General features: G+C 39.2%; 2 protein-coding genes across 3 annotated transcripts in view; both read left to right on the plus strand.

The window, feature by feature from the left end:
* The window catches only part of impact (impact RWD domain protein), a 22,174-nt gene extending 16,502 nt beyond the window's left edge, over positions 1-5,672 (plus strand). Inside the window, exon 11 of one of the 2 annotated variants that reach the window (XM_058637656.1) lies at positions 5,562-5,672. In XM_058637656.1, coding sequence (XP_058493639.1) covers positions 5,562-5,579 — 18 coding nt within the window. In that variant the 3' untranslated portion in view covers positions 5,580-5,672. Of the gene's footprint in view, positions 1-2,495; positions 2,780-5,561 lie in introns of those variants that run through there. The other variant, XM_058637654.1, reaches the window with a different exon arrangement.
* LOC131465217 (histamine H3 receptor) lies at positions 5,667-11,927 on the plus strand. The gene is made up of 3 exons (XM_058637653.1): positions 5,667-5,904; positions 6,456-6,622; positions 10,114-11,927. Exons 1-3 carry the CDS (start codon positions 5,667-5,669, stop codon positions 10,969-10,971), a joined length of 1,263 nt encoding a protein of 420 aa, XP_058493636.1. The 3' UTR covers positions 10,972-11,927.
* The last annotated feature ends 11,657 nt before the right edge of the window (positions 11,928-23,584 follow it).

Consider the following 23,584-nt stretch of genomic DNA (forward strand, 5'->3'; position numbering starts at 1 on the left):
GCAAAGGCTCTGTTTCCCCCTGAAGGCAACATCTGCAGAGCTAAGTAGACGTCCCTGCTTGTGAATGAATGGACTCGCATACAAAGAGACTTGTTTCCACTTCATGAAAGAAAATGTGCATTTGCAGTTTAAGGACAAAACAGCTTTGGTTTTTTTTGCTTTTTTGACAAAACACAGTGCAGTCATTCACACCAGATATATTTCTATAATAGATATAATCAGTGTAAGCATGTGCTATAGTTTCAGTGCCCTTAAAATAGCAGATTGAATCTCTCTGTGATGCCTTGATAAAACCGCAAAAGACAGTTGTGTGATGTGTAAAGTTTAAGTTAAGATCCAATACTAGATTGGATATCTTATAAATGTCCTTCTATTGTCAGCAGTGGAGGCACAATCAGGTATTTACCTAAGTCACAAGGATCCATTCATTCATTGTCTACCGCTTATTCTCCACATGAGGGCTGTGGGAGAGCTGGAGCCAATCCCAACTGACATAGGGCAAAAGTCAGGGTACAACCCCAGTCTCAGTCCAGGATGATTATGGGGAAAATGTGTCTGCACAATTCCAGACAATCCATTCTCCAGCCATTTTCTGTGCGAATCTAAGGGGAGAGAAACTAAAATGAGCAGTAAGGAATCAAACTGAGAATGATGCAGTTCAACGTTCACTGTGTTCAATTCTTCAGAAGGGACTGACAGGGTTTCTCTAGAGCTAGAAAAAGCCCTTTGAGAACACAAACCTCTGCCAAGGCTGCTCAGTTTCAAACAATCTGAGAGCGCGAGAGGGAGTGTGAGGATGAATGAGGTCAGAAAGGTAGGAAGGTCAAAGATTGTGGAGAGTTTTGAAGGTGAGAAGGAGGATTTTGTATTGTATTCGGTGTGTGACAGGGAGCCAGTGAGGTTGTTGGAGGATGGGGTTGATGTGCTCTATGTAGGAGGTTCTACTGATGATGCGGGCAGCTGAGTTTTGGACCAGTTGCAGCTTTTGGAGGGATTTGTATGGAAGACCAAAGAGAGAGTTGCAGTAATCAATCACCAGTGCATGGACGAGGATGCTGGTGCTGTGGGGTGTGAGTGAGGGGCGGAGACGATTGACATTACGGAGGTGGTAGTAAGCAGACCGAGTGGCGTTATTGATGTGGGCAGTGCAGGAAAGCATACCATCGAGGATGACACCCAGACTCTTTACCTAAGGGGAAGGAGGGACAGTGGAGTTACCGATGGTCAGAGTGTGGATTTTGTATCGATGAGTACGACCACAGTTTTATTGTTGTTTAGTGTGAGGAAGTTCGGAGCAGAGCCAGTATTGGACTTCCTCTAAGCAGTGGGAGAGTGGAAGTGGGCCTGGTGGAGACATAGAGCTGGGTGTCATCTGCATAGCAATGAAAAGAGATGTTAAATTTTCTGAAAATATGGCCGAGGGGAAGGAGATAGATAATGAATAGGAGGGGTCCCAGGTTAGAGCCCTGGGGAACACCACATGTGACTGGGAAGGCTTGGGATCTGTAGTGCTTGATTTGGACAAAGTGGGAAAGGTCAGAAAGATATGAAGTGAACCAGGTGAGACAGGTGCCGGAGAAACCGAGTGAAGTGAGACTGTCCAGGAGGATAGGATGAGAGATGGTGTCAGTTGCTGCAGTGAGATCTAGGAGGATGAGGATGGTGAGGAGTCCAGAGTCAGCCGCCTGCAGGAGGTTGTTAGTGATTGGACAGGATGTATTGTACTTAAAGCAATGCTGTATCTCATATAGATTCCAGATAAGCTAAGATAAGCGATACAAACAGTCCAATAATTCTGTGGAACACACGGTAGATCAAGTCTGTGAATATTTGCATGCGTAAGGAGAGAACAAGAGCTGAACCATTTGGTTTTATGCTGGATCACATGAGAGGAAAGGCTGCTGCTTGTTCAATGAGTTGCTTATTTGATGCAATAACAAAGCGACTTCCTGTTGGCTGAAACTATGAGAAAGTTTAGAGCTCAAAACTATATAATGAATAATGTGGCTGTATAAAAATGAATGTTCATCCCGCTGTATTTTCGTAGAATTATCATCCATGCTTGTTTTTTTTCCAGACAAGCTGTCAATGTGTTTGGAGTTCTGTGCGTTGGCAGCATTGGTTGTTGGTAAAAATAAGCAGTGGCTGTTACTTGCTGTTACTGAGTACTTGCAAATGCAGTGTTTGATCCAGTTACTTGAACACATTAAAACAGTATGGTGCATGCCAATCAGTGCATTGCATTGCTGTAAATTTCCTAGTCGTTGCAGAAAGACAAAAGAGAACTTAAGATAAGAACAGGGAACCGGAACCGTCTTAACTGACAAAAACTCAGCAGGAGTTCAGACAAAAAAAGTGTCCGTCAAAAAGGTCATGTGCCGAAAAATAGCATATAAATGTCAAGTGTGGTGAAGGGTTTGGTACATTAATTGGAGTACTAATTTAACATAATTATGAATCTGTTCATTTTCTAATCTTTTCCCAATGTTTTACAGGATGAGACCACAAGATCAGGGGCAAAAACCAGAAGGCCAAAAAGCAAGAAGACAAAGTGAATTTCAAAAGAAAAGAAAAAGAAGTTTACAGTTTGTTTCTTTTTAATTAATTTGATTTTAAAGGATTCAAGTGCATTTAATAGATGAAAACAGTGGTAATTTGCTATAACAAATAATTTATTTGTAATACTGATTCAAATGTTTATTTTAAATTAATATTGTTATTATCGTCACAATGAATCACATCACATCCGATATTTTTCCATTAAAACAATCAAACTAGAGTGATTCGTGCATGAACTGTGATTTTGATCGGAGCAAAATTGTGTTGCTTTACATCCATTACTCTTACAAAGGGGTTATTGAGCCATTTTAAACAACACAGTTATCACACGCATGAATGAGTGGTTTCGTTGAGGAGGAGACAAATGACAATTTTCCCCATTAATTTTAAATTCTCTCTCAGATCTCTCATCAGGCTGTCTGTCATGTTGTTGATGCAGCGCTCGCTCTGCAGCTGAATCTGCATCTTAATGATCTTCAAACAAGTCATTCAGGGTTTACTGAGAAAATAAGATCAGACATCACAAACCAACAGAGTCTTATGTACAGACATAATTCACATGTATTTTTTTCCTCCGGTGTGTTTGACACTCCCGTAAATGCTGTATTTATGGGTGTTTTTTCACACTTCCCTTGAAGCGTTTTCCTCACACTTGCTCCTGTCGAGTTTCACCGCAACTCTTCCTTTTGGTGTCAATCAATTCCTGGAAAGACACAATTTGCATATTCACCACTCCAGGGTTGACTGTGGGCAGCAGAGGACTACTTTCTAAAAATATCCAGGGCTCATCTATGCACTTGGCCTTTTGGTTTCCACTGCCACAGCCAGACTTTTTATTGTATTGTCGTGTAGACAACTGTTGACTTTCATCTGGGCTTAGCATCTTCAGGGAATAACACTGAAAGTGTGAAGAAGAGGGGGTTATTTATTTGAATTTTAACACTGTGGCTCCTCAGAATTCCTCCATGTCTGTGTACAAAGCTGCCTGCTCATTTCAGCCATTCATAGTAATTACAGCTAATTCACTCAGCAGAGAGTAGTTTCTCCCTGACAAGCTGTCATCATACTGAACCCATCATCTCAGCCCTTAATCATATTTTAAAGAGGCTTGTGGAGAACTTGTGCAGCTGAATTAACACTCTAGGATGAGGAGAACAGCCAGACTACTATGATTCCATTCATACAGCTGTTCTTGCTGCTGATTGTGACACACACCAGGGGGGCACTTTGGTAAAGCTTGGTTTAAGTTTGGATTAAGCTTGGATTAAATGCACAATATGTAACATCGTCTCCTTTGGTTTCCCTGCACATAAGAACTTTACGAGCAAAGAGTAGTAGTATTAGTGACAGACACACATGGTTAAAATGAATAACAAAAGACAACACACTGACAGGTTTAGAGTGCAGAATGTTTCCTTCCACTTTTTCATAGGAAGTTTTTCCCGGAAGTTGTAGTAGAGATTGTTAAGTGGATTTGTTATTAAAAGGCAAAATATGAATTACTATCATTTTAAATGGTGTTGGCTAATGCACACTATCAACAAAATGTATAGCATTAGTCTTTTAGGGTTTTTAGGCAGAGCATGTGCAGCAGAATCAACTCTGAGGTCAGTCTGAGGTCACATGGCTCCTAAACCTTACAGTTAGTGTGTAATACTGTGTGACAGAACTGAACTAAAGACAAAAAAAAGGGTGGAAAATATTGTAAAATTAGAAACAAACTCTTTTTGTGCCCAATAAATCTATGACAGGCAGACCACACACAGAGAGAGAGAGAGAGAGCATTCCTATTGGCTGTGCCATTACAACTCTGCATACACCTGCACAACAGGCTACAGTGCAAATAAACTAAAAGAGAATCAGACAATAGTTGCAATAAACGTGTGTCATTAGATTACCTGTTATCTAAAACAAGTAATACAAATACAAATAATAAACAAATAATAAGTAATAAAACAAATAATCGACAGATTATTCGATTATGAAAATAATCGTTAGTTGCAGCTCTAGATTTTCTCCAATTGTCATAATGTTTGTCTCAGTAATGTAAATTTATCATGATCCACTTTTTAAATAATTTTTTACTTGTGTGTATTTTTCCTTTTCTGTCTATCAAATGATGACTCGTGGCTTATTTCATCTCAGCTTCATGCATCTCTGACTTCAGTCTTTGATCATTTGCGGGGCGGACAAAAAGGAATATGTAAAGTGTACAGAAATCACAGTTTGAAAAAAAACCCACAACAACCGGAAATGGATTCACTTTTGTCTCAGAAAACAACTTTAACAGATACATTTGTGTGATTGTGGACAAGTGAGGCAGATCATGCTCTTATGTTTGAGCTGTTTCACATTATAACGCATGTTGGCTTTAAATATCAATTGTATAACAAACGAAAACTTTCTCCGGTGTGGAAACATGGGTGCAAATTGCTCCTAAAATAAAATGATTTCTGGGGAGAATATGTCTAATACTAATAGAGATATCTGGACATGAGACACTTAGCAATGCTGATTACGTCGACTTTTGTATTTCTAAATAAAAAGCCATATATTTGTGAAATATCACACTTGCTATTAAATAATAAAATGATTACATCCTTCACCCAATTAAACACCAATGTTTCAATACAACTGTATGAACAAACGTTTGTTTGTATATTCACTAATAGCTACTAAATAAAAACACAATATAGAAAAGAATATTGACTCTTGAGGTCACAAAAACAGATATAGTTTTATTTTGAAATTATGACCGGACATAGCGCTAATTTTTTACTCTAGTCGTCTTGACGCGTGTGTGACAAAAGCAGCGTGAGCGCCGCGATGCGCGCACATGCGAAACCAAAAATCCAGACTGACAGAAGGGACAGAGGGAAGGGACAGAGGGAACATACACTTATCATCACTTGTCATCTAAAGAACAGATTTAACTTCTTCACTCTGTCGTTAATGAACAAAACGATGACGATTTGGAAAAAGTGTGCCTTGTTTAATTCCAGGTTCTCAGTCATGTTTGACTCCTTGGTAAAGTGGAGCGGGAGGTCTGGGGACGCAGATGGACTTGGTCCTTGTGTCTGCACGATGATTTTGGCTTTGCACTAACAATGGGCGCTCACATTCTGGAGTCCAACTCCAGCGGCAACTTGACTCCTGCGGTGTCGGAGGCTGGGAGTGCGCTCCCCGGCTACCTGGCGGTGATGCTCCCGGTCCTCATGGTGACCCTGGTCGTGGTTGTGGTGGCCGGGAACGCGCTGGTCATCATGGCTTTTGTTGTGGATAAAACCTTGAGGACTCAGAGCAACTACTTCTTCCTGAACCTGGCAATATCTGATTTTCTCGTGGGTGAGTTGGTGCGCACGCTGCTCTTTGTGTCTCCCTCTGTCAGTGCGCACAAATTCAGCTTTTGTTCTCGTCTGTGAATGAAAACCATTGGCATGCTTTTTTTTTTTTTTTCGAATGTGCACTCCCCAAAACACGTTGCAATTTTCCTACATTATAATTACAGTGAGTCACTAATGTGCAGTTGCTTGTTCATGGTGACCTTCTTGTCCTCGTGGTGCAGTACCGTGGAGTATTGTGCATTTGTAAGTCCCTCTATTTGAATTTTGTGCTACACTCACCCCCGTCCCTGTGCTGCTCTTGTCTGCAGCGTTGGGAAAAATGACAGCCTACACTTTAATGAAACAACCAATGCTTTTCCAAAATATCTCTGGACTTATTCTCTCTGCAGGAGGTTTTTGTCATGGAAACAGGCAGCATCCAAATATTTTTCATGACCACATTTGATGGGTGTCACTTGCAGGCAGTCTGCAGAGATGATGATGTGCATACCATATGTGTTCTTGGTTTAAATCATCATGCAGAATGTGTGTGTGTGTGTGTGTCTATTCCAGGTGCCTTCTGTATCCCAGTGTACATCCCGTACAACCTGACAGGCCGATGGATGCTGGGTAAGGGTCTCTGCAAGGTGTGGCTGATCATGGACTACCTGCTCTGCACAGCATCAGTCTTCAACATTGTCCTCATTAGTTATGACCGCTTCCTGTCAGTCACAAGGGCTGTAAGTACAGGCTGTGGAAGTGCTCGTTATTGAACACACACACGCACAGACACGCACCACTACACGGCAGCCAAAAATCTTTCACCTCCAGCGACCGTTTGACCTGCAGATAGAGGACATTTACATTCAAGTATGTCTGTTTCAAATCAATGATTCTGTCCCGCTTAGTCCATGGCACAACTTGAACTGTCTGGTTAATCTTGTCAGTAAATATTGTCTGTGCAAACATGAGCTGTCAGCTCTCGAGCATATGGATATGATTACAGTAAATGGGCATATTACTTCCTGAATAGTGCACTACACTCACTGTCGCCATGTCAGTCATGATAAGTTGCTTCAAGTGTATTTCAAGCAATGATAAATGTGTTAATCAGGCTATAATTAGTCTAATTAGTGTAAATAAACATCTTTTTAATGCTTATGTTACTAATAAAAAAAATTATACATGTATTAATCCGTTTTTTATTAACATTTAACAACTTAATTTGACTTATTTATCCTTATACGGAATAAATGGCCTATTGAACTGCTTATCAAAGATCATAAAATGAAGTGTGGGGTCCTTAAAAATTCCACAATCCATAGGCCACACCCCTTTCTAATAATAGTGTCTGCCAAAAAAGAAAATTACCATTAACAGTGACAAGTGAGGATGACTAATAGTAATGATTTTCTCGTAATGTAACTTTTCATTTTGTCATAAAATGTCAGGAACAAACAGCTGCTCGTTGAGCAGGTGTCTATTTAAAATTCACTGTAATAATAACTGTCCTTTCAATCTCAAGAAAACCATAAAGCACACGTGGTAGATCCAGAGAAAGACACTCGAGGCTCTGTGACCAAAACGTCTCCCTCAGCAGCAGACATTTTGGATTTTCACACTTAATTCCCAGGCCTGAATGAGGAAATAGTTTTTTCTCCATTTCTCTGATTGTTTTCTTTCTTCGTCCACAGATTTATTATTGCTTGTCTCGTTCAGTCACTGTTGACTTGTCAGTTTTTCAGTGTAGATTATTTGACATTACTATTTTTTGCTCTGTCCATTTGTTCAGCAGTTGCTTTCTTTTTTTCAGCTCAGGGTTTTACATTTCTTCACTCTGTTGTTCTTATGATTTCCCTTCTTTCTTTCCTTCTATCTGTCATAATTATTATATCTTTGTGTTTTTTTGTCTTTTTTTGTCTGTATTCATCTTTATTTTCACGTTCGCCCTGAGGAAGACTATTTGAGTTGCAACATTTTGGTTTTAAACACATTAACCATGAATTTCTTAAAGATTTATTTATTTATTTTTGGAGTGCCTATGATGTCTTTCTTGCGATTGCTGAGCTGCAACTCACGATTATTTTCATAATCGATTTACCTGTCGATTATTTTCATAATCGCTTAATATGTCGATTATTTTCTCGATTAATCGAGTAATCACTTGGTCCATAAAATATCAGAAAACGTTAAAAAAATGTTGATCAGTGTTTGTCAAACCTGGAAATGATGATGTTCTCAAATGTCTTGTTTTGTCCACAAACCAAAATGATTCCGTTTTTTGTTTTAAGCATGAAAAAAGCTTCAAACCGATGAATCGAGTAATTGTTTGAGCTCTACGCTCGTCCTCTATAGACATTCACTGAAAATTGCAGGGGTTACTCTGAAATTATGAAATATTAATTAGTGTTTGTGTACTAATGAATAAAACTGTTGATTTTTTTTCTGAAGAGACCACTGAAGTAGAAAATAATTTTTCACAGGTCCACCTTCAAAAATGTCCCAGATCTTTTACATTTGGTTTGAGGTTTCCTCTCTTCATCGCCTTTTTTGAAGGTGTAGGTCATAGCAGAAGTGTGTGTCTGGTGAAGGATGAAAAGAAAGATGAAAGATGCTATTTGGGGTGCATCATGGGAAATGTAGGACGTGAGGTTTCTTTGGAGGACTGGTGCTCGAATGTAACATTTACGGAATCTCAGCCGCTGCTGTTTGATTTCAGAAGTGCATCTTTAAAGAGGCTCATAACACACAACTTCCTCCCAAGTTTTAAGCTTATAGGTACAGTGTGTAAAATGTATAAGTTGTGTGTTCCAGCTGAATATTAGCCACCTCCCCACACTGCTGGAGAACCTTCAGTTAACAGCAAAAGTATAATTATGTCATCTTCAATTTCTGTCACTGGACCTTTAAGATCTCTCAGACAACACATTCATTTGTACCTGAGTGTAATTCAATTTAAAGTTTTTCATGTAGATCATCTTTATGTCTGCAAGACCAGTGTTGTTTTCATTTCATTTAGTAGACCCCCAGTTTACATAAGAGCTTTATTTACTCTCACTTTACCAAACAGTGTGGTAATTAAAACCATTTTGCTTGTGGCTGCTCACTGGATCTCAGTATAATTTATTTTTTGGTCAATTGTGAGCAGGATTGCTGTAATTAAAAATGGAAATGAGGCTCTGCCTTTGTACTGAACTCTACTGAAGATTGTGTCAAGAGTATGGCTCTGTTTTTTTACTAAAATGCATATAATTTAACTTTGGCAGGGTTCCCACAGGTCCTTGAAATCCTTGAAAGTTGAATGCCCTAAATAGACATTGAAAGTGCTTGAATTCAGGGCACGATAGGTTAAGATGATGTTTAAGTTGTTTGTTACGACACCGCCGTGGACGTGAGAATGTGTGCAGAACTATGAGAGAGTAACGTTCAGCAGGCTGCAAATCCATAAAAGTGGACACCATCTGGATCCTGAATTTGAGGATTATTGGTCCTGGAAAGTAATTGAAAAGTCCTTGAATTTGATGTCAGCCAAGGTGTGGGAACCCTGACTTTGGTCACATTAACTGGTCTGGGATTGCATAGGGGCATTATTAACAGTCACAGATTACAGTGTCTGTGATTATATCCACAGACACTTTAAATACAAGCTTTCTCTTTCTTTAGATTTAGCTTCGAACGAACCTTTCCACTTACATGTAGGCTGCAGCCATCTTGGGTCTTCATAGACTCTGCTCTGTCTGTCTGTCTGTCATTATTTCGAACCCGCCCCAATTTTGTCGAATGATTGTGATTGGTCCAACCTGTTTCGACACAGATGGACATTTTTCTGAATGGGACTGTGTCCACATCCATCTGTCAGAGTGAATAAACATGAGCTTGCTGACTGTGTCATGCTAATTGGCACACACCATTGTCTCATACTGACAGACCTAGCTCAGAGACATTTGATGATAATGTGGCAAAAAAAAGATGAGTAAATAGATGAGCCCTGGTAAACATTAAGAGTTAAGATGAAAAATGGAGCATGTGAGAAGTGAATAAGCGACAGGTGATGTGGTGAATGTGGCAAGAGCCTTAGACGTCAGTTTGAGGACAAGATGAGCAAGAGTGGGAGCAATTAGGGAACTTGCCTGTTAATGTTGTGCATGAGCAGCTGTGGGTGTTAGAATTGTAACAGATAGTTAAAGCTGCAATACTGTGAGTCACACTCCTGCCTCTCTTTTTGGCACAGGTTAAATACAGAGCACAAAGAAACATGACCCGCCAGGCCGTGCTCAAGATGGTGTTGGTGTGGGTGCTGGCCTTCCTCCTCTACGGCCCCGCCATCATCTTCTGGGAGGCTATTGTCGGTCAGAGTATCGTTCCGGCCCACGAGTGCTACGCAGAGTTTTATTTCACCTGGTACTTTCTGCTAAGTGCCTCGACCTTCGAGTTCTTCACCCCCTTCGTGTCGGTGGCCTTTTTCAACCTTAGTATTTACCTGAACATCCACCGCAGAAACAAGAACAGTGGTGCCTGTGCTGAAGACGATGTCAAGACGCAGGCGAACAATAAGAAGCACGGAGACGGTGCAGCCTTGGCTGTGTTTTTTGTCAAAACTCGGAAGGTGTCGTGCAGTGAGCCCACGGCTATCTCTGCAGTTATCGAGGACGACGATGTCCTTTCCCCTTCTTTCAGTGGGGAGCCAAACACCAGTCAGTTATTCCTGCAGAGGGAGAGGTTCTCCCCAAACAGAAAAAACTCCAGGCTGTTTGAGCACTCAGCCTCCTGTATGGCACCTGGTCGTAAGACACACGGTTCTAGACTTTCCCGAGACAAAAAAATAGCCAAATCTCTGGCCATTATTGTCTGCACTTTTGGGATTTGCTGGGCTCCTTACACTCTACTGATGATTATCCGTGCTGCATGTAGTGGGGATTGTGTGGGGGACCACTGGTACGAGGTAACATTCTGGCTTCTGTGGTTGAACTCGGCCATCAACCCGTTTTTGTACCCTCTGTGCCACAGCAGCTTTCGAAGGGCTTTCTCAAAGATACTGTGTCCTAAAAGACAATCGGTGCAGCCTCAGATTGAGGCTCAGTCGTGCTGAGATGAGCTCAGCCGCACTTTCATGCTTAATGAATGCAGTAAAAGTGGTTGGTCAGACACTGTAAAGATCCATGTACTGTTCTTCCATAAAAATAAGACAAGTGTTTGCATATATGTGATGGTGGTCACAGCATGTCTGACAGCAATATGAGAGAAAAACAGTGGTTAATTGTGGCACCTGTACATACTCGTCCTTTATTGAAACAGTTTTGAAAGGCCTTCGTTTTAAAACACACGCTAACCTTCACGGACAATCTGTGTTATGCGAGTTCTTTAATCGCGCTTGGTCTGAAGTAAAGCACAACCCAATGCAACAACGGCCTCAACAGATTCAGATTCATCCAGTTTATTTACTGCTGTTTCTAAAGAATCTGCTGTTTCTATGTAATGTTTATTTTATGTAAAAGAGGGAGTTCAAGGTCTTCTATTCTTGTATAATATTACATAACCTTCCTACGACACCTTTTTTGATTTAGAATTTCAATTAGCAAAGCAAGGTCATTCGCAAAATCGAGGTTTTTTTTTTAAAATCATGCAGCAATAGAAACTGATACAGCAACAAATGAGGAGTCTTCAGTTCAGGAGAATATCCAGTAATTGTTCACTGAATACAGAGTGTACTCATTAAGTATGGTGATGTTTTCTTTCATTATTTACTATTTACTATTTACACAGTGTGTAAGTGGCAGAGTGAAGGAGCTCGAATCTGCCATTACTGAATGTGCACTTAATTTCTTGTTTATGTTGGAAATGTACAGCACTATGAAAAGGCAGCAGCACTGACACTTTTGTATGTTAATGTCTGTGCCAAGCTAATTGGTTGTGTTCTTTAAATGCAAGTATTTATTCAAAGACTTGACTGTGTTTGTAATACTTTAATACTTTGTATGTAGGCTATGAATGTGTTGGTGTAAGTAGCCACATTATAGAATAAACACAAGAGTGCTTACAACCTTATTTGTAAGTGTACATGTTATTGAACAGAGGAATGATATTTAGGGAAATAATGTTATCTTAAATTACTGTTTCAATTACTGAAAACAACAGAACACGACACCCTGAAGCTCACATTTTCTTTCTTGTTACTGTTGATTTTAGGATTGAGAGGATGATGTCGCTTAAAGCTGCAGTACATATATTTTTTTTGATGATGTAGCCTCATTATGTTCAGATTTTCATGAGCAGAAACGATGTAAAATGATTTGTATGGTGTGCCCTTCATCTAAAAAAGGGGCTTAGTCAAGCAAGTGTCTGTGTGTACAGCAGCACGACATGGGTGGATGGGGCAAGAAGCATTTATCCTGACACACTAATGACTATTTTTGTGGGGGAGAGTTCACATCCAGAACCTTTCATGGGCCTTCTTTGTGTTATTTGTTCTTCTCAAACACGTTTGCAGCTGTCTCATGTTGCTCGAGCGATGTTGCTGTTGCCGTCATCTTTCTTGACATGAAAACAAATTGAATTGTTGTCAGAGCAACAGGATCTGAACACTTCAAAACAAAGAAACACAGGGAAGATGCTTAATCGGGGTACAAATGGTTTGAATCTAACAGGCAATTTATACCAGGTGTGAATATAATCTGGTTAAGGTCATATCTGGACACAGTCGTTTAGCAGTGAGAAGGCAAACGTGCCGACGTCCTTCGACCCATGCGGTACAATCACATGTCACATACCTCAATTGATTTCTGTCCCACCACAAGATCAACATTGACTACCACAAAATTGACATTCTATATGTGTAAAATCTTACTTTACTGGGGAGCTGTGTATAGTTGATTGAATCACACTGCTCCTTCTTGATTCACTCGCTTTATCTCTCATTCTCCCAGTGTCGGTGTAATGGACCTGCCTGAAAACTACAACACTTGAAGTGATGGCCTTCACAAAGACTTGTTTGAGTTCTCGTTTGTAAGAATGCCGTCTGATAACAAACACAAGATAAATGAAAGGGAGCTCAGAATTGTAGGACTTGGACCTTTGTTACATTATGTCCGGAAAAAGCATCTTTCTAAATTTAAGACGGACAGGAAACAATACAGTCAATCTGTGCGGTGGGAATAATTTGGGATAATTAGCAAGTGCATTAAAACAGTCTCGGAGATTGTTGGCGCCTGGGTCACACACTGAAGCAAACACATGAAGATCAGTGAAATTATACTGATTGGATGATTCTGTTGTGCCATTATATGTCTAGAAATCTAAATACAGCACAGAAAGAAAATGTGGATGCTTCATTTAGTGATATCTGTGAGCACAGTCTCTACTAAACTTTGGAAACACTCCCATCATTTTCTGTCTCGATATGTCTGACTGTGAATACAACACAGCACGTGAAGGGGTTTTTGCTTTTACAAAAAAAAAAATTCCTTCACAATCCAGAGATGATGTCTTTCTCCTGAGATTAAATAGATGTTTCAGTCTGCATGGTGGTGTTGTTCCGCCACTGACCCCATTTAATAATAGTGGTTTAAATATAGCTGTTATTGTAGGTGTGGAATCACATTTCGCTGCCACTGCTGAAAACTGAAAATATTTACCTAAACATTAAAAAAAAAAAAAAAAGGCCTCACGAGATAAACAAAAATGGAAATAGACGGCGCCCCTCCACCCCTCCAAAGTAAGTGGGTGACAAAGTCAATTTTAAGGCATTTCTTAAAAGGCTAGCTGAAGAATACATGAATACACCGTGGTTAAGGTGACCTGTGCAGTGACGCAGGTGGACTTGCAAATAGAAAACAAATTGCTCAGCGCAAGTATTGACACTGTTTCTGTGCACGGTGGGACCCCTGAAAAACAGTTCTGGGCTACATGTATAGTGACAGTCATGTCATTATTATTATTATACAACACACAACATCCTCAGTGATTGGTGGCTGTGTACACAAATATTTTTTCTGTGATTTTTGTTATTGCTGAACACATAATTATCTGAGAGCGATGCAAATACCAGGAGTTTAAATCTGACTGCTGGACCAGGCGATGTATGCTTCAAAGACATGACATGAAAACATAACACTGCTATACTGAGAGAGAGAGGGTCACACAGAAAGTGTGTGCTTAATCAGCACTGTGTGAACTCATGTGACCAAATGTTTAAATGACGTTTTTTGTTGATATTTAAGAAACACATTGTAACTTTAAATCTTGCAAAAATGTCTCATGCTAGTTAATTAATATAGTGATTTTGTAGATAACAAATAAATGCACAAGGTATGATGAAATGTGATGTGATGGAATCAGCCTTGGATTTAAAAGCATCCAATGATATCAATTCTGCCATTTTCCAATCGTTCCGCTGCATGTTCCATGTAAATGCTGCAGAATGGACAAAAGCCCTTTGACCTGTTTTGTATGACATTAATGGACATCTTTTTATGTAAATATTTTCCAAATTACAAATTCACTATCATGAATTGGTGTGTGTGTGCAAAATATTACTGATTCTATTAAATTCAATCTCAGCTGATAATAGCGTGCTGTTCACAAACATCAGTTATTTTAATATCTCAATTTAAAACATCATTGTTAATGCACCAAACTTTTTCCCCACAAAGTTTGTCTACTGTGACACATGCCACATGCAGTACTAACATCCCCAAAAATGAGTTATTACGCCTCTGTTATCGCTGCTCTTTGGCACAGCACTTCACAGAAAGTCCTTTTTTTCAGTTGGGACACCCTTTACCACAGATAAGGTTTGATGGAGATTTCTAAAATGAGAGCTCAAGCAAAGCGATCCATTAATGTAACACTCCTAATGCTCTCTGTAACTGGGATTCAGAGAGAGTTTTTCCTTGGCTAAAGTGACATATCCAAGGACACAGACACACACACACACATAAAGAAAAGATCAAGATGAGATTGTCAAGAAGTGAATTATTCTTTTTTTTTTATAAAAATCTGACACTTTAATGTAACTGCTGATGTCTGGCATTAATATATCATTCTGTTCTATTTTTCTTGTCGACCACATATCTGAAAACTGGTAGCATGAACTGTGTTTCTCTATCGATTTGCTCTTTTTGTGTCTGCAGAGATCTGACATCTTGATTTGATAAACTGTTGGTGCGGTTGGAGTGAAATAAACGATCAGTTGTCTGCAACACTTGATTACTGCCTGCTGCTCTCCACACAGCGTCACAGTGTGTAGTCAACACAAGCAACACTAATCTCTCTCTTGTTCATCCACGTTTTATGGTTATCTTTAAGATGCAACTGTTGGAAGGTTCCAACATGAGAACAAATGTTGAAATTCCACACCAGAAAATATTTAATCATCTACAATGTTTGTTTATCTCGAAAGATTCTTCAAGTATGTAATTATTATTTCTGTTTCCCCACTCTGTTTTTGATTAGATTTGTCCTAATTAAACTGCTGGAAAGTAAAACTTTGTCTTTATGCTTTCCCGGCCAGAGTTTAGATTCATGTATGTTGTAAATCTTTGTCTTGACCAAACAGTAAACACTGTAATAGTCAGACCACAGCTGCAGCTGTAGCATATAAAAAAAAAAAAATCTATTTTAAGCCTCAACATGTCCTTGTTATGTTTTTTTGCTTATTTTAACCATAAAAGGGCCAGAACATGTCCTGTAACTAAGAGCTTTTGCCCATTTTTCCAGAATAATTTCCAACGTTATTTCCAATTTACTGCATGTTAAAATAGTATGTTAACAATTTAAAAGAAAAACAAAAAGTTTTATTTCTAAAAAAACACTGCAGTTGTACACAAATGTATACATAATAACCACATGTTGGCTTTGACGTGAAACTTCTCAGCTATTGGAATTTTCCCTGCAATGCAAAGTGCACTTGTGCAAACGTGTCATTGGTGAGACGCTCGGTATTAAAGGGTTTAATAACAATGATTGGAGAGGGTCACGTGGGGGTTTTAAGTCATCAGTCATCATTGAAAACAATAGGTGTCATGCCAGTAGCTGGATCCACATTAAAAAGCCCTCGTCATAAAGCAGATTTCAATAAACATACAGAGCAGCCTGCTGTTTCTGTGCCCCACATTTACATCACTTACGTCTCTCTCACCTGTCACTTGTCACTCACTGAGACACTGTCATTGTGTCTGATTATTTTTGACCTTGTTTTATATGCTAATTCAGCACAGAGAAGCTCACCGTCTCTCCACTTAATACTTCTGTCCTGAGAAGTACAGAACCGAAAATGGAGGTCAACTGCTCTCCCTGACTGTGAAACATAATGTAATTATCATCATCATCATTTGCTTTTTCTTTTCTGAATGGCAGGTTTTGTATTCAGATTTAGTACTGCTCATTTGAAGTTATTGCCACGTCAAGTTGGCATGCTCCCACAAAAGCCATCTGTTGAAATTAATTAAGGACTGATTACAGAGTCTACATGAATGCTAACTGACAAAATAAATGTACTATTTGGGGTAATTAAACATTTAAATGCCTATACTGTGTATGCACTGATGATGACACACTGAAAAGTGTATTTTGGGGTTTTTGGTGTTTGATCAGACAACTACTTGTTTGTATGTATTATCACCCAACTGTTTTTCTTCTCTGTCAGCTCACTGAGGCTTAGCACAGCACTCAGTGTTTATACAGCACCAAACAGCACACACCATGTTGTATGTGATGCTGAAGCATATCTGGAATAAAGCTGGTGTAAAAAAAGACTGTTTTCACAGCAGATTGTTTTTGGACTGAAATAGTATGACAAACACAGGTTTTACCAGTAACATCAATGAGGTTTAACTCCAGTTTTAAGAGAATCGGGCTCAGAAAATTGAAGTGTAAAGGGTAGGTCGCACTAAATACTTGACCCTTTAACCTGAAATACACAGCTATCAATGTGGCCTGGCCTGAACACTCCATGTAAATATCAAGTTATGAGTTATTTATGTATGTCTTTTATATATATATATATATATATATATATATATATATATATATATATATATATATATATAAAATACATTAATTTTGCATCATAAATATTTATTTTATTGTGAACTGCATAGCATTATATATATATATATATATAAAAAAAAGAATCTCTATTTGGACATTCCGTGAAATATAATATAAGTTGCTTTTTATGTAAAAGAACGACATCTCATTGGCTTCCTTAAAGCCAATAGAAAGACGGTGTCGACTCCGAATTTTGATTGACAGCTTCGTTCGCCAATGAGAGGCGACCGAGCGCGCGGATGTGTGTACTGGCGTGTATCTCTGTAATGCTTTGTCCTGCTGTGTATACACCATTGGAAAGGGCAGAGTCTTAGCTTTCATTTGAGCCATGTGTGTGTGTGGGACAAGATGGTAGAGCGTTAGCTCCAGAAATGCAGCAATATGCGCAATAACTTTTTGAGGTGTTGGTATTTACGAAGTTTGACATGTAGTTATTCATTTAGGTGTTATTTGAGCTGTGTTTATCACATTTTAAAGAGGTTTTTACAGCTTTGTAGATTGTACAGATTTGTAGACCAGATTTTCCTGAAAATTTTGATACCAAGTTTTCAAAAATAAAAAATAAATAATCACTTTTTCGTGATCCTTAACGAAAAATAAGTTGCGTAAACTCCACCAGAGTTTCCCAATTGGGGGACCTTCAGGGACATGACATTATTAATCAAGTGAGACCTAGACTCATTTTTCTGAGTTGCCCCCTGGTGGCTATGCCATATATTCTTTCTTCTTCTTAATAAGCTTCACCCAGTAAACTGGAAGACTACATTTACTTTTTATATACAGTCTATGTTTTAAGACATTTCCATAGAAATGCGTCACTGTGTTTCCTAAATACAACAGAAAACGTACAGCCAGTGGAACTGAAAGGAGTATTTTTGACAACATGTGTGCGCAATTACAATTACTTTAAAGTAATTAGGCGGTATATGTAACTAATAAGAAGGAAGCATAATCTTTCATATCAACGTGCCTCTAACACTTGACAAATTGATGTGTCCTTCATGTTTGTTGTTGTTTTTATAGCTTATTTAAAATCATTGTAAACTGAGGTCCGAGGCCTTATAGACGTGCGTGTGTGCGTGTCTGCGTATGTCATTCTACTTGATGATGAGAGGCACATAATAACAATAATAATCAATTATAATGTGAATGAATCTCTTTTTTCATTGAAACCCTTGCCAAAATGAGTTCATAGAAGGCTGATTGAGGCTATTAGCTCCACCTGTCTCTCTCTCTCTGTGTTCCTCAGTATAGCATTGTTATGCTTTCGTGTCACCCAGCGACATTCCTGTGCTGCACACGTCTATTGGAATATAGACCTATAGAGTCCTCCTTTCAGAAAGCTCTGCAGGCTCACCTTATGAGTGGGGAAAGTCTGATGTCACTGCCTCTGCCTCCTTGGCTGAAAACACCATAAAAGCACCTATGGAAGGTTTTTCCCTAATCCTAGTTCTGCCTCATGCAGACAGCCTGTGTGTGTTTCACAAAGCAGCAGCAGGAGAAGACATGTCTGCCTCACAGCAGCGTATCTGGCATGCACTGCAAAAGCAACCACTGGGATTAATTAAAAGCCATAGGTTTTCCTAAAAATAAATGTTTTTAGTCCCTTGTTAAAACTGTCGGTTGTTATATTATTCTACTTCCCTGGGTACAGATACAGAGCAGGATTTCAGCCCCTTTCATCACTTCTGTGACAGATCTGTAGAGTAAATCTCTGTGCCGAGTTGTACTGTAATTGAAATGAAGGAATCAGCATGGTGAACTGAGCAAACACACATTTTGATATGCACATCTGGCATAAGCTGGCGTTCCAAAGCAGGTGGCCTTTAAAGGAGGACGTAAAAAAAACGACAATTGTTTAGAACAGCATGAAGAAGAAAACCGCAAGCCCTAAATGACCTGTATTGATTCCAGAGCCAGTCAGTCGAAGCATAAATGAAGCATAAAAAACATATGAGCAAGCCTTTTATCAGTGAAAAGCATATTGCAGTATCGATGGGTGTTCATCCCCCACATTTGGGCTAAAACAGCATCAGGGTAAGGACTGAAATATTTTCTCTTAGATTTAAATTGGACTGAATCGTCTTTTTATCCAAGCAAGGGGAATTATTACAATATCAGTTTGACCTTTTCTATTGTTTAGAACATTCTGCTGTGAAGATGTCAGTGTACAGATCAATGAGAGGTGTCCATTTCTTTCCCCTCCCTGGGGCGTGCAGTGTGACATGAATCAGACTGGGGATATGTCACATAAAAGTTTTCAAACCTTTACAACAAAACAACTTGCCTGAGCATGCAAGAGTATAACAAGAATGCTGTGTACAGATGAATTGTGTTTCAATATCACCCTTTACCCATAGATATGACCCTTTTCCTGAGCTTAATTCAAAACTTCCTCGGCAGTGTTGTAATGTAATGTTAGTCCAGACTTGAACAATGCTTGGACACAAGCGCATCATACCATGCATCTAAATTATGCATTAGTGTCATAAATCCAATGCCGTCCACTGCTTTGTCGCTGTACGCTAGTCACAATGTGACAGGATTGTTTTTCTCTTCCATTATCTGCTGCTTTGATTGTGTTGATTCAGCTGCCTCCATCTGTCGATCGATAACAACTGTTTGCGTTTATGGATCTTGTATGATTAGTGCAGTTGAACCAAACGGAGGAACCACTTTTGGCACAACAGGTTTCCTTTTAGGTGGCTAAATTTTTTCTTTTTCTTTCTTTTTTTTTTGCATGTTGCCTGGCAAAGTTTGAAAGGGACTACGTTTGAAATTGGACACTTTAAATTGACTGTACGTGTGAATGGATGTTTGTTTCTATGTGTCCCTGTGGTGGACTGGTCATCTGTCCAGGGTGTACACTGGCCTTTCACCTTATGTCAGCTGGGATTGGAACCAGCGCTGCCCGTGACCCTCATGTGGAGGATTAAGCGGTAGAAGATGAATGAATGGTAAAAAAAAGGTATATTGGAACAGTTGCTGGTATGAGAGTGGTCAGTGGATCTGAGGGAGTGTCCAGGTGAGAGCTTCTGGGAGAAAGGAGAGGTATGTTATTTCCATGTTGAGGATTGTCCACAGATCAATCCAGAAAGGGTATTTATGTCAGGAAGTTTAATCTTACTCGTCAGGATTTTGAGGGGAGCCGCTGGTTTTATTTGGAGGTTGCTCGAGCCGTAGGAGAGGGAGCAGGCAGGAGCATTATCTGCAGGATGTAATTTGCAGGAACAGGTTCAAACGAGGTTGGCAGATCAGGAACACAGGAGTAGCTGTCACTTCCAGGACTCGAGGAATTAACTAGGAGGCACAACGTAAGGTGAAATAGCAACATAACCTGATTACCACGCTGGAGACATTGAAAGCGGTTGCTCCTGCATCTCCTTAAGTGCGGCTTCCTTAAAGAGGCTTGATGAGATGCAGGTGATTCCACAGGGTGCATAACCATGACAACATTTGATAGAAACATAATTTGGCCTCACAAATACTACTTTACTAAGTAAAAAAAAAATGTTGCATGTGTAAAAAAAAAGAGCAAAAGCAAAAGACAGCTGATCACAAATCAAGACCAGTTGGAAGATTTGTTGGTCTGTCAATCTGTGTCGGACTTCCCTGTGTGTATTTACATGATGTAGTGATTTTTATGGAGAGGATACTGCAATGCTATGAGGGCATCTTTTTGTAACCCTTACCACATAAACACAGTTATTATAAACCTAATTTCCTCACTCAAAACAAGAGCTGTTAAAACACTTTTCCGTAGATATGCTTGACTGTAGACGACGTGTGAACAAGTTCATGTAATTGAGAAGGCTGTGTAGCAGTGTGGGAACGTACTTTTTCCGTAAAGATATGGGTGATCCATTTTATCAGAGCATATATTTGTTCATCTACAAATATGAAGTGCAAATAAATGAATAAATAACAATGAAGGCTACACTCGATTGAGTGACTTGATTTTTCTGTGCAATTAAGAATCTAGCACTAAGTTGGTTGGTGATTTTGGTTTCCATTGATAGATGTTACATCATGTTTTTCAAAGAATGACACAATTTATATCAGAAAAGAATTTCAGCTTAAATATCTCATTTATCAAGTTGTGTGTTACCCTAATTGTATGCAGCATATTCAACATCAACCTGCGTTGGTGAGGAACATAATTGTGACGCCTGAGGCCAAGCGCATATAGTCATAGAAAAGCACCAAAAGAAATAGAAAAGTAGTTTAAAAAGTGAGCAGAATGATAAAGTCATGTGTACTGGCTCTGCAGCCACAGGGAGCAACAGTAGGCTGCTGCTGCTGAACAGCAACACACTCTATTTCTGCAAATGCTTGGAGGTTTTCCTTTATCGCAAATTGCTCCGTTACCACCTTCACTTGTAATCCCCTGTGCAGTGAGTGATATTCCCAAACACCACAGAGATTCATAAGTTTAACACTGCCTGGCCGAAAAATCCAATATAGAGCCCAAGTCGGACTGAATTGAGTGAACACAGAAGTGCTACTGTTAGAGACAGAACAAATAACAAAGTCACAACCAAATTGAATTATTACTCGGGGAAAACATCAGACATGAAGATTAGCTCAGTGGTCATGATAAAAATCAAACCTGATCAAAGACGGCAATCTGCCTCTTCATATCCTCTGGCAGTTTGTGCCAGTTTGTCACAGAGATCTGCACACGATCTGCTGACACAAGACAAGATCCAAACAACAACAACAACAACAACAAAAATAACTGACCAGTGTTTGTTTGTTAGACTGATGTGTGTGTGTGGTGCTAATCAAACAGCTGATTACATATTTTACTGAACCACTGAACACAAAACCTAGGCTACCAATCCACTGTAGAAAACAATATATTGTCATCACTGCTTCTGTCACGGAGAGTAAGAGAGAAAACCTGGTCACAGAGATTTTTTGTGTTTTTGTAATTACTCAGAAGTCCACTGGGGGCGACAGAGGATCAGCACCGGAGACTTAAGTTTCAGACACAAACAATTCCAAAAGTAAATTTGTTATGCAAATCATCAAACTGAAACCCACGTTGCTGCCAGGGAGATAACTCACATTAATAAACACACACACCCTATCAGCAACATCTGACACACATGAGAGCTTAATCGCCTCTGCTCGGGCGATTCAGTCTGCTTCAATAACTACTCAACAGATATTAGCGACACTAGGCTACGAGCCAAGAAAGAGCTTAACCCAGACAATCGTTCATGTGGAATCATGAAGCAATTTACATTTTTGTAATGCACTCCTGACTCAACGCGTGGAAGACTACAGTATAAGATTTTTTATCACTGTTTAATTAGTGCACTTTCTAAAACTAAAGTATTCATGCTTATGCAAAGCCAAGATTAAAGTGTCAACATTTTAGTGATCTTTGTCTGATACAGATCCAAGGTGCATGTTAATATCTTCTATCATTTTAATGTCGAAAACTTAAAGGATTTAGCAAGTCATTATATCTTTACAGGCTATCCACTCCAGTAATCCAGTCTGAAATTGAGGAGATAATGTATGTATAATATACGGTATAATAAAACACAATACAACACACCTCCTCCACAATTATATACAAAACTGTGAAAAGGTCTTAGGCCATCCTTAGATTTGTGGTTTGAGCAATGATACTGTATAATTAATTGTTCCTCACTTTATTGGAACACAGCCAGACAATATGGGAAGCATTTGTGCAGTTTTTAAATAACTTATTTTTAAGAAAAAAAACAGCTTCTACAAGTCAAAGTGTCAAGTATTTACTCTCACACTTACAACCCTGGCTCTCTTAAAACTGAGAGTGGAACTCTCATTAATGTCATTAGTAAAAACCTGCGTTTCTTTCCTACTATTACACGTTAAAAAAAAAAAAACCCATCTGTTACACCAGGTTTATTCAACACATTCTTGAGCATTTACATACACGGTGAATTAATGTCATTTACTGCTTGTTAATATATAACACCAACCTTCAGTCACATCATTACAATCCAAATGCCTACGATCACAGAATTTTATATAACAACCACCGAGCTGGTGGTGCTCTGAGACGTTTGCACAGGACTGTAAACAAAGTTCAATTTGACACTATATCTTCTTTAAGCACAACCTCGAAACACACCTGGTAACATTAATAAAGACTGTAATTCATTTAAGTGCTCCAGGAACAGGGCCCTGATGTCAGCTGCCAGACATATATTAGTGGTGGTTTTTTTTTTTCTTCTTTTTTTTCCCCTGACATTATTGATTGTGCTGGTGCTTTTGCAGCCCACAGAGAGCAAGGTCTATTCATCTTTATTTGATGCACAGGAGGGTGTGTAATGTTTAACTCTCAAGTTAATTCATCTTACGGCACAGAAAACCTCAGAAAACATCATTTGTAAAAAAAAAAAGAAAATAGATGCTAACTTGCTAGAGAAGATGTGGTCCCAGTGGTGATATGAGCACTATGGGCTGTAACCCCCAAACTGTAAGAGTGGCTCCAACAGATTCACATCTAATGTCATCTCTGTCCAGAAAGGCACATTTTTGTGCCGAACCCTTAGGCTCTGGTAGAGGACCTTATGACTTCCATTACAACAGTCTTCAGTTTATGCAGGAGAAAAGTAGTTAAATAAATAACGTGAGAGGAAAGCGCATGGACGTTT

This window comes from Solea solea, chromosome 9 (genome assembly GCF_958295425.1).
Source record: "Solea solea chromosome 9, fSolSol10.1, whole genome shotgun sequence".
NCBI classification, from domain to species: domain Eukaryota; kingdom Metazoa; phylum Chordata; class Actinopteri; order Pleuronectiformes; family Soleidae; genus Solea; species Solea solea.